This window comes from Nelumbo nucifera, chromosome 7 (assembly GCF_055504915.1).
Source record: "Nelumbo nucifera cultivar China Antique chromosome 7, China Antique-T2T, whole genome shotgun sequence".
NCBI lineage: Eukaryota > Viridiplantae > Streptophyta > Magnoliopsida > Proteales > Nelumbonaceae > Nelumbo > Nelumbo nucifera.
In genome coordinates, this window is record NC_142655.1 from 32679157 (window position 1) to 32694206 (window position 15050).

Genomic DNA, 15050 nt, shown 5'->3' on the forward strand with positions numbered 1-15050 from the left:
TGTTAAAATTCCAAGTATACCCCTCGACTTCCTAACCTCTGTTCGCTCCATCAATTCACGTACTCGTCTTCCTCTTCGACACTCCACCACCGAGCCTCACATTCTTCTTCTTCTCGCCTAACCTCTGCTACACCTCATCAATAGTACTGAACTGTCAATATACCACTTCTTGAAATGAAAAAACAATTTATGTGTGTTCGAATTTTTATAAATAGTGGTGTGTTCATTTTTCACTAGATGGCTGAAATGCTGAATTGCTCCATGATCATAGTCACAGGTATGCAGCCTCATTTCATTTGCACTAGCTCAATACTATTAATAATGTAATTCTGATTTAATTTTTGTTTGGGCTTTATTTTATTTTATCTACAAAGAAAATAAAGAAAAATCAAGACAAAAACTAAAACAAAACTTTTATACATTTAGACTCAAATCATTTGCACTTTCATACTTTTATCCAGACAAAATAGCAAGTTAGCCACTTCAACCATTTATCCATTATCAAAAGGTAGGCAATATTATCAAATCCAAACCAGACATAATACTGTTTTAGTCACTTGGTTATAGGTTTATTGGTTCAATATAATTCTCTCATTCAACCATTCGATTCGTTCAAATAGAAATTTGAAAAAAAAATTAAGAAAAATAGCAAATAGATTCATATTATATTTTAAAGATCTTCTATACAAAAATAAACTTAGAAGATAAGTATCAAATGTTATAATATATATAAATATCTCAATGCCAAACACAGCCTAATACAGGTATTGATGGTCTGACTCTGGTCCAAAGTCTAACAACACTATGGATGTCATTTAGTCAGATTAAGTGGTAAATCCACGTTGACCCGACCAAATCAGGTAAGGGTTGGATCAGCCTTAGTCAGATTAAAGGTTGGACCCAACCCATGGCAAGTTGGGCCAATTCACAGTATATTATAGCTTTTTTTTCTTTTCTCTTTTGGTAATATCAAGAGTTACACAAACCTAAGGGTAGTTTGGCCCTACAAATCACATCAACAAAAGAATTCTAAGAAACTAAGGAGAGTAGGGGCATTTATTATAAGTGGGCCATTTGAGTCAAGGGCTTTGTGCACCATTCAATCTGGGCCTTATTCGCTTCATGATAAGCATGACCATAGACCACTCCACAATCCAGCATCCCAAACAACTTAAGGCATTCTTCAATTATGAATTTTAGCCTCCGTGGTATCTCAATATTCTTCTTGAGGCACAAAATGACAACAAGAGAGTCTTTCTTTAATGAATATAGGCTGGTCTTTGAAATTCCATGCAACATTGTGTGCTTCCCAAGCAACCCAAGCTTCAGCCAGGTTAATGGTGGCAATTCCATTAGGATAAGCCTTTGCAACCAAAATGATGATGCACGATCTGATAGCTCCCACTTGGCAAGTCACTTCGATGTTGAGTTAGAGAATTTCCTGTTGGAAAGGGATTCAGGGGCCATGCTAAAGTTGGGCTGAGCTAGGAGATAGCTTGGGTGTCGAGATGAATATGGACGAGCTATGCAACTCTCTGGAAATACCTATGAGAAAACAATATCAAAATGCCCGGGTTGCTTTTACCCGGGGTGGGCACTCGATGCTTAAGTCAATGAATAGTTTCTTAGAGAATTAGAGTACTCAGAAGATGAAAGTGTGTGAGAGCTTAGTCGTGCGTACCTTCTCTCAAGAGAATGATGCCTTTATATATGTGTGTGGGGCTAGAGGCTCCTCGTAACGAGTCTGAGATTCCCGAAGAGCTGCTCCCACTATGTTCGGAGATAATTTCTCTGTCGATTACATGAATCACATTGAGGGCTAAGATCCGTTCGATCAACACTAGTGTGGACGATGCAGGCAAACAAGCTTAACAGTCGAGCATTATTACTACTGAAGAATCCGGTCTGGGTAATGGGCTCTAAGAGTAGGTTGGCAAGCACATCTTGCAGGTCTCTACAAGTACCCATGTTAGCTCAGTTGGCACTCGGTAGAGATCGCTCTAAGCACCGGGGTCCCGTAGGTCGGCCCTAGACGAGGTGCTGCTAGTCGTTCTGCCAAGGTGATTTGTTTACTTAGAGTCGAGGTGTCATCCAGATGCCACGTGTCGTGATATTATTCGGATGACCAAATTATCCCTCACCAATTGCCCTCCACTCCCGAGTCGTCGTTAGCTCGGCAAAGGGAGTAGCTCATAGTCGCCTTTCTCAGTTTGGTAATTTGTCCGGCTAGTCTCTAAGTCGCTCGACTTACTCACTTGACCCGGTTCAAAGATGGGCAGGGCTGTGGCAGGTTTTGAATTTTGAAATTTAAGGGGGTGTGCAAATTGGGCATGCATAATTCAAAATTCGAATTAGCCCACACACGGTGTTGTCTTTTCAACCGTTGATTTGCCAATAATGTGCCTTAGCCGTCGATCTTCCTCGCCAACAGACTATAAATAAGGGGATCCCCACCAAGGTCCCACTCGCATTGTTTTGAGGTTTTTTCCGAGGGAGTGGGTGATCGGTTGGAGGAGAGTTCCGTTGGGATACTATTGTTAGGTCACTGGTTGAAGCTTGCTTGCCACCAGTTTTTGTTCTCCCACAACTAGTGCGTCCATTTATTCTACAAATATGTCTTCAAGTAGTTTAAACGGAAGATTATTAAGCTTTCCTTGGGTAGAAGAGGGAACCTCATTGCTAGATTGGCGGGGCTCTTAGGTCAAGGCCTCGACGTCTCAGCAGGAGGTATAGATTACCCCATTTGGCCCTAGTGAGCTAAGCGGAGATTTGGAGAACGTATAGTAGAGCTAATTTTAGTGTTCCAAATCCACAAAGAGTTCAACTGTATTCAACCCGACCTTGACCAATTTCCATGGAGTCACGACCAAGATGAAGTCTATGTTTTTGAGGAGGCGTTGATCACTAGCCTCCGTTTTCCTTTGCACCCTTTCATCCTTGAGGTGCTTTCATTTTTTTGGTGTTTCCTTAGGGCAGCTCTATCCTAGTGCTGTCCAAACTCTTATAGGACTGATTTCCCTGAGTCACCATTTAGATTTTCCCCTAGATATAAATATCTTTGCCGGGTTGTGTAGCATGAAGAAAGTCCCCAATGTGCCCTATTGCTTTTACTTGCCCTTCCATCTGGTTATAGGTTGTTGAATGCCACGTGTCGTGATGTTACTCGGAGGACCAGATTACCCCTCATCACAAAACATTGCCAAAATGATCTTTGGCAATACAAGCAATTGAACAGAAGCCATTTTTGTTATTCATAAATGATCTTAATTATAAGAATATTCTCATAGCCTTTTGTGGAAATACAATCACTTGCACAAGAGCAATCAACCTTTGGGTCCTATGGATCTAAAGAGTCATAGTGTACGGCTAGGTGGGCCCTTCAAGGTAAGCCCTTCAAAAGAAAAGAAAAGAAAAAAAAGGTGATTGTTTGGGTTATGGTTGAGCTGGCATTGGGTGCCACGTGTCACCTCCGCGGCCATCTTATCTCTTCAGCCATTTCGGCAGTACGTCAGATAGATAAGCACGATCAAGATAGGAGAACGTTGTACGGATAAGGAGGATAGTTCTGTCGGGGATTAAGTCTTATACCGAAGACCTCGACGGACAACCTCATCCCGACAACCCCGGAAGCATCATCCAAACAGGACACGGATCTTCGGCTATAAAAAGGTAACTCCTGCTCAAGGTAAAGGACTTTTGACTCTCCATCACCCATACTATCATTCTGCTCATACCGATATTGATCTCAACTGCTCGGCCCAATCACCCATCTTTCCTTATTGACTTAGTGTTGGAGTACATACCCGGGGAATAACTCCTCAGGCCTCTGACTATTTTCCTGTTTTAGTTCTTTCCGTGCGGCTTCGTCCTTCCACCTCGGCCTCGTCCAATTGATAGGATTTTCTGACTACGACCTCGGTTTGGGACACCTCGAATCGAACAACATCAATTACTGTAATGAAAAAAAATATGAAATGATATGAAAAATCTATTTTATATATGGAAACCAACAACTTGTTTTGTTCAAATTAAGGAAAGCAATATCGTTCAAGGATAGATGTTGAAAGAGGTTTATAAAAAAAAAAAAACCAACAAAGATCTATGAAAAAGAAAGAAAGAAAGAAAGAAGGAAAGAAGAAACTCGATCTGCAACAATTGAACCATGCATTCTCTTCTCTCTAACGTAGGTGTCTTAATCAGTTGGCATCTCATGGCGACACAAAGGGCATACATTCCTCTGTAACAACCACCGAACTATACATTCTCTGTGGAAAACATGTGAGCAGGGCATCTCTTTAACTTGTTCATTCAACGAAAACACCTCCAGGCAAACCCCACAGCAAATATTAGATTCTCCATTGCCGAATCTGTGTGTTGGCAGGGCGTCTATCGAAGCCAAAGATGCAGGAACGACGCTGATATGCTCACTGCTGGCTTCTGTGCTCTCCCAGCTCACTGCCTCAGCAACCTGCTCGTCTTCATCGTATCCATGATGCGTCGTCTGAACCTCAATCCTTGCAACGATTACAATGGTCTTGGGCTTCGTGACCAACGAAAACGAATGCTCGGCTATCTCGCGAGCGTAATCGGACAACACTCGTTTTATAAACTTACTAGTATCTCGGAAGAAGTAGTTCATGGAAGAGAGGCTTTGACCGATAACAGCTTCGGTCGCCCACGGGAGAAACAAGAGTGACAACCAGAATGGGATTGATACTGTACGATTCTCTTCTTCAACTTCTACAATGATTGCTTCATCTTCTTCTTCACTGGATCTTCCAATCCATTGACGCTTCTCATCGACGCTCAGTTTGATTAGCACTCTGATATCATTGCATTGTAATGGTGGTTTCAAGATTTCTGCAGATTTCATGGCGCTTAATTCTAGAAAACGAACTTGCTGAAGCAGAGGCATCGTTATTTCTGACATAGCAACTCTCACGCTGAACTCTGAACAGTTGGGATCATATATATCACATCTCGAAAACTCAATAGAATTAATTCTAGGATCGATGGAGCTATATGCTTTTAAAGAAACAGACTTTGTAATTTTGGTGAAGATTACGGTTTTTGGCAAGCTATGGGTTTTCTACTTGGACACAAAGTCTGAAACAGTATAGAAATTAGTCCGACTCACTCGGCATCTGTTGGTTACCTACCTAGAGTAGAGTAGGATCGTCTTTCCTCCCGCTACGTACCCCTTACCCTTAGCTGAACGTTGACGACCGACCAGTCCGGATTTCCTACTAACTTCCCTCTACTCCCTTCTCTAAGCTGTCCTTAATCATGTTAGAGGAGTTTAACCCCTCCGTTAAATATTCTTTTTAAAACATATCAATTCTTCAAACATTAATTAACCTTTTCTTAAAAAAATAATTATTTCATTTCCCCATTAAATCCTCTTTTTTGTTCTGTGTGCTTCATCGTTAATATTCAAAAATCCCCTTTCAGATTTCTTCAATGATCAAGAATTGAAGATAATGAAGAATAGTGGACGATGGCGAGCGCGACGGACCTCATGAAAAAGGAAATTACATTCAGATCTAACAAAGGAAAAGGAAAGGGAATAAGAGGAGTAAGATTCTCGGCCTGGATGAAATACTACGTCTGTCTCTATCTCCCATCTTTCTCATGGGATCATGACACAGCAAGTTTATTCAGGACTTTGATCGCTTACGAAGAAGAGAAGCTCTATGGAGACAGACGCTACAGTGAAGTGCTGGCATACCTCAAGTTCATGTCGGAGCTTATTCGCACTCCGGCCGATGCCAGAATCCTGGCGTTAAGTGGAATTGTTGTTGCAGAAGCCGGGGTAATGGATAACGAATTGGCAGATGCATTAAGTAAATTAGTCGAAGGCAGAGAGGTACACAAGCACAATGTCCACGATGTTCAGAACCAGATTCGCCGTTACGTGAAGAGTATTTAATGGGGAAGAAGAATTTGGGCTTAAATGAAATAGTTATGCAGAGACAAGTCGGTGGAAAATCCGGACTGGGTCGACGACCCCAATATGGGCACATCTCTAAGAAAAAAATAGGTACGTTAAAAAAAAACCCCCATATATTTCGTGATCAGTAACAAAGACCCCCCGAACTTTGGGCAATGAGATAAAGACCTCCCTAATTGGTTAACTCGGCTGACAAAAAATGTCATTTTTACCAAAGTACCCTGTGGGCGTGAAATGCTTTTTTTTGGGTAAATTACAAAGACCTCCCTATACTATGGGGTCTGTGACAAAGACCCCCCTGTATTACCCTTGTAATAACTATTCGGACAACTGAGAGAAAAACATTGTTCATCTTCCCCGACCTCACGATACAAGAACAGCAGCGGCGGTAATCCCTTGTACCTCAAATTCCTTCACATTTCTCTCTCTCTCTTCCTCCCCCCCCCCCCCCCCGATCTCTCTTCTTCCCCTTCCCCTTCCCCTTCCCGCTTCTCTCTATTCAATTTGTTCTATCCAAATTGTCAAAATATCAGGGTTTCGAGGAGGTACAAGGGAGAAAGATGAGGTTCCCTGGACAACAAAGTTTGGGATTGAGAAAGGCAACAATGCCACCAACGGCAGCTACAGCGACGACAGAAACACTAGGTTCATCTCAATCTGACGTGCAAGATGTGTTCTCTGTCGGCAATGGTCCATTGAAGGCGTCTCGTATCATCACATTCCATTCCACAACCCGATGGAAAGCTCACTTCGACTCCTACAAAAATTCCACTAAGCTGGTAATTAAATTACCTAAACAAAAAAAACAGTAAAACACGGTTCTCTCCTAGCTATTTATGTATATGAATTAAGCCTGACAATTAGGGATCATCCCATGTTTTCTTTTTCCTCCCAACCGAAGATGGTGATCTATTTCATAGCGTCGTGGTGCGGGCCTTGTCGATCCTCTTCTCCGACAGATAACCCACAAGCCCAAAGTCCCACTGTAGAATCCTCTTCTCCAACAGCCTTGTCTCCCTCGCACTCTTCTCTCCCTTCTTTATCAGTTGCGTCGGGCCATAACACCAACAAGCCGGACAGCCAGCAGTTTGATCAACTGCTTTGAAAGGGGAAATAATTTCATCAATAGCCAGACACCAACAATTTCATCAACAGCGGGAAGAAGAAAGGGAAGGAAAGAAGGGGAAGGGAGGAGAGAGGGAGAAGAGAGAAATTTGAAGGAATCCGAGGGGATTACCGTTGCGGTTGTTCGCGTATGGTGAGGCCGGGGAAGATGAATAGTGTTTTTCTCCTAATTGTCTACAAGGGTAGTATGGGAATTAAAAAAATATTGCAACGGCGGATTTCAACGGAAGGGGGTCTTTGTCTCACGATCATAGTATAGGGGGTCTTTGTCACAGATCCCATAGTATAGGGGGTCTTTGTAATTTACCTTTTTTAAATGACCAAAATGGGCATCTCGCCCCTATTTACTATTACCCAAATATTTTGAAATTTTAGTCTGAACCTCAGCCCAACTCCATTCGAGAACTGATCTCCGTTAGAGTTCTTGCCAATATCACACTGGAAAATTGTTGGATATAGAAGGAATTGTAATATCAGCCGCATATAAACTTTGGCACCAGAGAAGGTCTGTGTCACCGTTGCTTGCCGTTGTCTGAGAAGAAGACTTATTTTTTGTCGTCGCTGGGGAAAAAGGGATTATTTTTTGCCATCATCAGAGAAAAAGGTAACCTATTGCATAATAGCACAAGAAGACGTAAGAAATTCCTTTTGTCTGAGTCTAGGGTTTCATTTTTTAACCAACCATAGGACTTTTCATTGTTCCTTTCGCCAACATTGTTGATGTCCATTTTTATCTTTTGTTTGCATGGAATATTGTGTTCAAATGTTCTTTGAACTGGTTAAAGTTCTCTATTAGTACAATATTGTCTAAAGTGGGTGTTTTATCTTGGTATAATAATGTTCAGGTTTGTCTTTAACACCATTTTTACTGTGTTTGATCATAGTATTTTATTGTTCATGTCTATCTTTAGCACTTATTTATTGTGTTTGATATTTGTTAGCTTTGTCTATAACACGGGATTTGTTAACCGAAAGCTAAACAATAGAAACACATAAGAGTATACAAATGTTTTATATTTCAAACTTTTTAAATAATTAATAATTATTTATATTTTATATACTAGTTTTAATATTTTTTTATAATACAAAATATAAGAATAATTAATTTCAACTAGGGCTGTTCATCAAACTAATGAAGCCGACTAACCCAATCAACTCGATCCGAGTTGGTCGAATTTTTAGTATTTTTGATTGGCTTTGGTTCAATAATATTCCAACTCAAACAAGTTGGATCACTTTTGCTTTGGCCATTTATAAACCGACCAAAATCAAATGACCTGACCACAAACACACACACACACACATAGACATATATATATATATATATATATATATATATATATATATTAAAGATGATTATTTAATATGGGATAGTGGGAAAATTCTCATATTTCTTACTCTAAAATATTTTATATCATAAATTTAATTTTTTATGTTTAAATCTTTTGAACTGACTAACCAAACAAAAAATTAACCCAAACCAATTCAACCTAAGTGGGCTAGTTTCATAAATGGTCAATCAGTTTCAGGTAACCAACTCCCCAACCTAAACAAGTCAATTTGGTTGGCCAAACAACCTACAACCGAACCGAACTAACCTATTAACACTCCTAATTTCAGCTAAATTAATAGTCAACAAATAGTATAATAAAAATACAATAATTACAATAAATAGTATAATAAAAATATAATAATTACAAAAATAAAATAAATATTAAAAAATATATAAAATCAGTCAATAAATAGTATAATTTCAAATAATATTTTAATCTATAAATAAATATTAATCAACAAATTATAACATAAATACAATAAATATAATAAGTGCAATAAATTAAATTTAAAATTTTTAACAATAGTAATTTAATCTCCAATAATTATTGAAATATACTTATCACAAAAAAACAATAAATAATTACTAAATTATAATACATATTAACTTTAGTATATATAATTATGTAATAAATATAGATTAAGAGTATAAATTATTATTAATAAATATTAATTTTTTTGAAAGTTGTTTTCTTGAATTATTAATTGATATAAGTTAAATTAGTTATTTACAATTTTATTTAGTTAGTTAAATAATATCATTATTTAAACTTTAAAACATCAATTATTTATTGAATTCAATAATCTATAAAATTATAATTTATACTATTATTACATAATTTCATTATTAATTTTTCTTATTTTAAAGAAATTTTTTAAATTTATTACACAATTTTGTTATTTTAACTATTTAAAATCTAGTTATGTTAAGTATTTCGTTAATTAAAATATGTAGTTTTTAAATGTTTAAATAATATGTAAATATTATTGTTCATGTTTGTCTTTAACACTTATTTATTGTATTTGATATTGGTTTATTTTGTCTATAACACCCTTTTGCTGTATTTTATTTGTGTACTAGCGGGGACCTATGTGATGCACGGGATTTGTTAAGCAAAAGCTAAACAATAGAAGCACATAATAGCATGCAAATGTTTTATATTTTAAACTTTTTAAATAATTAATAATTATTTATATTTTATATACTACTTTTAATAATTTTTTTACAATACAAAAAATAACAATAATTAATTTCAACTAGGGTTGTTCATCAAACCGATGAAATCGACCAACCTGATCAACTCGATCCGAGTTAGTTGGTTTTGTAGTATTTTTTGTTGGCTTTGGTTCAATAATATTCTAACCCAAGCAGATTGGATCAGTTTCACTTTGGCTATTTATAAACCGACCAAAATCGAATGCGTAGACCATATACACACACACAAATATATTTATACATTAATATTTTTATTTTAAATATAATTTTTTAATATAGGATAGTGGGAAAATTCCCATATTTCTTAGTCTAAGATATTTTGCATCATAAATTTAATTTTTCAAGTTTAAATCTTTTGAACCGACTAACCAAATCAAAAATTGACCCAAACCGATACAACCTAAGTGTGCTACTTTTTACAAATGGTTAGTTAGTTTTAGGTGACCAACTCCCTAACCTAACCAAGTCGATTTGGTTAGCCAAACAGACTACAACTGAACTTAACTGACCTGTGAACACTCCTAATTTCAGCTAAATTAATAGTCTAATCTCTAACAAATAACAATAGTTTAATTTCCAATAATTATTGAAAATTTATAGCAAAAATATACAATTATTGAAAATACAATAATTATAAAAATACAATAAATACTAATAAATATATTAAATTAGTCAATAAATAGTATAATCTCAAATAATATTTTCATCTCTAATAAATATTAATCAATAAATTATAACATAGATATAATAAATTAAACTTAGAATTTCAATAATAGTAGTTTAATCTCCTATAATTATTGAAAATATACTTATCACAAAAAAACAATAAATAATTACTGAAATATAATAAATTTTAATTTTAATATATAATTATATAATAAATATAGATAAAGAGTATAAAATAATAAATATTAATTTTAGTATATAACAATTATATAATAACCACATCCTCAAAATTCTAAACATGTTCTTCATTTATGGTTTTGTTCTAAGAAGCAATAAAAAAGTTCGTTTCGTCTCAAAAAGCAATCCTCTAAAACCATTAAAATAATGGTTGGATTTAACTATTATACTAGAACATGATACCAGAAATCAATGAGGTGGTATTTATTAAAATTCATGGAGGGTTTTAATTGATTGGTCAAAATTCTTCGAGTATCATACTTTAAAGTTTAAACTTTTCTAGAAAGTCTTGTTTGACAATATTTATTGTGAAATCGTGTTTTTACTTCAAAAACCGTTTGGTAAAAATTTTTGAAAAACATGCTTTTCCAACTAAAAGTAAAAAATGGCATTTGGATATAACAAGATATTATACACATGTGCATGTCACGTGGAATCTACATATGCCACCATGTGGTATATACATGTTATTAAATATATTCAAATGCCATGTGGCACCTAAATATGTTGCCATGTACAGATGTGTTACTCATTACATTCAAATGACTTGTGGCATCCATATAAGTTGATATATTGTATATTCTTGTCTACCACCACATGGCATAAACATGCCATTGAGTATACTCAAATGCCATGTTACATTCATATATAATGCCATGTGGCATACACGTCATTGAATATATTGATATACCTATGCTTATATGTAACATCCATATATGTTATCGCATGGTGGAATGTATAAGTAGAGATGGGTTTAGTTGAACACAATAATAATTGTTCAACAAGCTATAGAAAAAATGATAATACTCCACAGCAATCATAAAATACATGGAACCCACAAACATTCAACCCCTCACTATGGGCCCATGTATTTTATCTCTACTGAGGGGTGTTATCATCAGTTCTACAACCCACTACATAAATAAAGCATTCAGCTAATTCAAATTTGTATAAGTACCACATATGTGGTTGGTTCACACATTTTAGAAAGTATAAAACCAAAAAGCATGAAGCCCGTGAACGGTATTCGAAAATCCAAATTCGAATCTGAGATTCAGTTTAATAAAATCGAATTTGGATATACACTGATCTGATCCGATAAATATCCAAACCAATTATATATATTATATTATTATATATAATAATACAATATAATATATATTATATAATATAATATAAAGTTAAAAAATGAAAATGAAAAATAACATTAGTTCGAAAATCTCAAAAGTCAAAACTCAAAATCAAACATTAGAAGTTTCGAACTCTTTCATTTTACCTCTCAAAACCCTAAAGGAAAACCCTAACCCTTCGTCTGTCACTCCCTTCACCGTCGTCAGTTGCCACCCGAGCAACCACCATCGGTCCATAACCGGTCACCCCCTCATCGTCCAACCAACCACCAGCCTTTCGTCGGAGTTCGAACACCATCGTTGCTCATCTCGTCTTTCCTCTTAGGCTCTTACCTCTATCTCTTTTCTCTCAGTCTTTGACTCGCCGCTCAAGCAACCACCATCACTGACGGCATTGTCAGTGATAGCGGTTGAGCACCGGTCACCGGCCATAGCTCAAGATCAACGTCATCTCTTTCGCCCAATCGCCCGTTCGCCGCTGCTCAAGTTCAAGCAACCCTCAGGCCTCAATCGTCTAGCATCACCGGCTTTGTGCTGCAACCCACGACTGCCGGTGGGAACCCATCGCATTTGCACTGCCGGGAACCCACGTTTGCCGCCGTCCCCGGCTTCTTTTCTCAAGGTGATTACAGTCTTATAGTTACAGAACAAGGAATTTGAACCCAAGTTGGTTTAATCTCCTCTTTTCTCTTAAATACCTCAAGTTTATTATTCTCTTGATTGATTTCCCCTTGATGGATTTTACATTCTTCAGTGGAATTTTTTTCCTCATTAGTGTAGGTGGTAGACAATGAAACCAACGGAGAGAAAAGCACAAAAGATCCTATAGAGACCAACAGGGCAGATTTCTCTGGAAGTCGAAATCAAATCGAGGTCAGAGGTTGTTGCCAGGGCAGACAGAACTTCGTATTTTGCCAGAATCCTTCATTCTCAGAAAAGATTGATGAAAAGAATCATGTTGTGAATGAGGGGGAGGTGAAGGTAGTGGTTTTTATCTTCACTGCACTTAAGAACACCCATAGCATTTACCTCAGATTTATTATTTCTCCAACCATGCTTTTAACTCTTCACTGCACTTAAGAACACCCATATCATTTTACTTTTTCGTCAGAAATTAACCTAAATGGCAGTGGTTTTTATCTAATGTCAGGCTATGAGAAATTGAGAAGAATTACTTTGTTCTCGTTACCGAGTTCCATAGCCATAGGACCACAACTTTTTCCTATAGAATCATACAACTTGGGTATTGCTTCATGGTTATTCTCTTTTACCTTTTGGTTTTGCATTTTATATATCAATCAGCTTGTTGATGTACCATGTAAAGCTTGGATTAGCACAACCAGATCTTATTTTCACCTTTGGCTCAGTTTGGATACAAATATGTACAGTGCAAAAACCTTGTATTTGCACAGTACATATTTGTATTTGTACTCTTCCCAAACTGGGTGCTAATTTGGAGAAAGAATATTTTACATTCAATGTGTTTTCAGTTGCTTTCAAGGGGAAAGAATGTTTTACATTCAATGTGTTTTCAATTGTTTAGGAAGCTTTGTTTGATTAAAATTAAATGTGATGTTTTGAAAAGTTGGACTCAGATTAGGAGTTTTACTGTATATAATATTTTGCACTAATATTTGTATTTGTACACTTTCCAAACTGAGCCAGGCATTGTAGGACAGTAGGAGGACCTCTGTGAATGTGATTATTTTCTTATATGGTCTTACCTATTAAAATAGAAACCCTTTTGTTTCATCAATAAAGAATTGAAATGGAATATGACATGGAGACATGGAATCTGCTAATTTCATCAACCAAACGTTAAAAGAAACAACAGAAAGTTATTAATTATTTTGTCTTTGTCATTTCTTTTGCCTCTCTTTGTGTGTCACTCTGTGTCTCGTGAACAAACCTTCCAGCTAGAAAAGCAGCTCCCAGGACAACGGTGAACACATCCACCACCTCACTAACTGAAATGTATAAGCCATACGGTTGATAATTAAGTTCTTGGCTAGCTGAGCAAAGTTATCTGACACCAATAATAATATCCACATATTTCTTGCAACAAATTTTGCACAAGTTCTGAAATAAATACGGATGGCGATTCAGAACAGCCAAATTTTTAATAATTTGGATAATGGTATGGTGAAAGAAAAAGATATATCATTATATATAGTAAGAAATTAAAGATAGTAGTCTTTTGGAACTATTACTCTTTAAAATTGTTAGCAGTGGGTTGTGGGTTTTGAATTTGATGTACTCGGGATTTGAATAATTGAATCAGTGTTTATGGCTACAGGTACAGGTACTGTTGTCAAGTTCTACCTTCTCCATGCATCAAAAGAACTATGGGCAGTGTTGAACATTGTTCCAGAGTTCATACCATGAAGAAAAGTAATGTGCGCCAACAGGTACCCTTCTGCACCCTTTGAAGTTCTATTGCATCCATCGCTCTCCCTTCTTTCTTTGCAGGTTCACACATATAATCATGGGTTTTCATGTTTCTGCGTTCTTTTTTTTTTCTTTTCTTGTGAAGGAAGGAGAAGAAGGCTTATGAAGTCAAGAATGTAAAGTCTAACAACTTCAATTTCCTCATAATTCCATCTAAAAATGAAGATCTTAGTGTCTCACTTTTGATTGGAAAAAAAAAAAAAAATTATCCTTTGGTTTGGAGTTCAGATATTGCTAGCATCCTCTCTTCTATGTATTCTGGTTTTCCTTGTTATGTAAGCATACTCTGTCCCTCTTTATTCTATCCTTGTTCACCATCTCGGAACTTAATGCCATATGTGGTTACTAAGCTCAAGTGTATCATCTTTTTAAAGTTTTCATATTCATGTTATTGTTATTGGTAATGGTAACTATCAGAAGTTCGCCAGATTAATACTCGACCCATATGATGGATTCTTTGAAATTGTTTCTGTTGGTTAGAAGGATCAAGGATGCATCATGTTGGTACCTCTTTATCAATTTGGAAAGAGCTGAAAGTAAACACAGAATGCCTCATAAGGGGATAAATAGCAGTTGAAGGCTACAAATGTAGTGCATCAGGCCCAGTAGATGAAGCAATACCGGGTGTAAGTGGGGTATTGATTGTAAAACTGGAATTAATCTAATCAGATTTGAATTAATCTAATCCCTAACTTGCAAAATTTGTCTATTGCAAAATAATCAATCTAATCGGATTCGAATCTAGTTGGATTCGAATATATTCGAATTTATATTCGAAAAGCCAATCGATCGGATTCGAATCGAATCGAATATTCGATTTAATAATCGAAATCGAATTCGAATTGATGTATTTGATATCCTTCGGATATCAATTCGAATTCGAATATCAATATCTATAATCGGTTTATAGAATATCAGTATCTATAATCGGTTTATATATTCGAAT

General features: G+C 36.3%; 1 protein-coding gene and 1 long non-coding RNA gene across 2 annotated transcripts; both read right to left on the bottom strand.

Annotated features, from left to right (window-relative positions):
* Positions 1-3227: 3227 nt before the first annotated feature.
* On the bottom strand, positions 3228-5985 carry LOC148790340 (uncharacterized). The gene is made up of 2 exons (XR_016078732.1): positions 5729-5985; positions 3228-3952 (listed from the first exon to the last, which is right to left on the bottom strand). It is a non-coding gene; the product is annotated as an uncharacterized LOC148790340 (long non-coding RNA).
* LOC104598280 (uncharacterized) lies at positions 3972-5732 on the bottom strand. Its single transcript, XM_010260262.3, has one exon. It carries the CDS (start codon positions 4928-4930, stop codon positions 4193-4195), a length of 738 nt encoding a protein of 245 aa, XP_010258564.1. The 5' UTR covers positions 4931-5732; the 3' UTR covers positions 3972-4192.
* Positions 5986-15050: the final 9065 nt, after the last annotated feature.

Coding starts and splice junctions, on each gene's coding strand:
- LOC104598280 (XM_010260262.3), bottom strand. CDS start 4,930: ATGTCAGAAATAACGATGCCTCTGCTTCAGCAAGTTCGTTTTCTAGAA.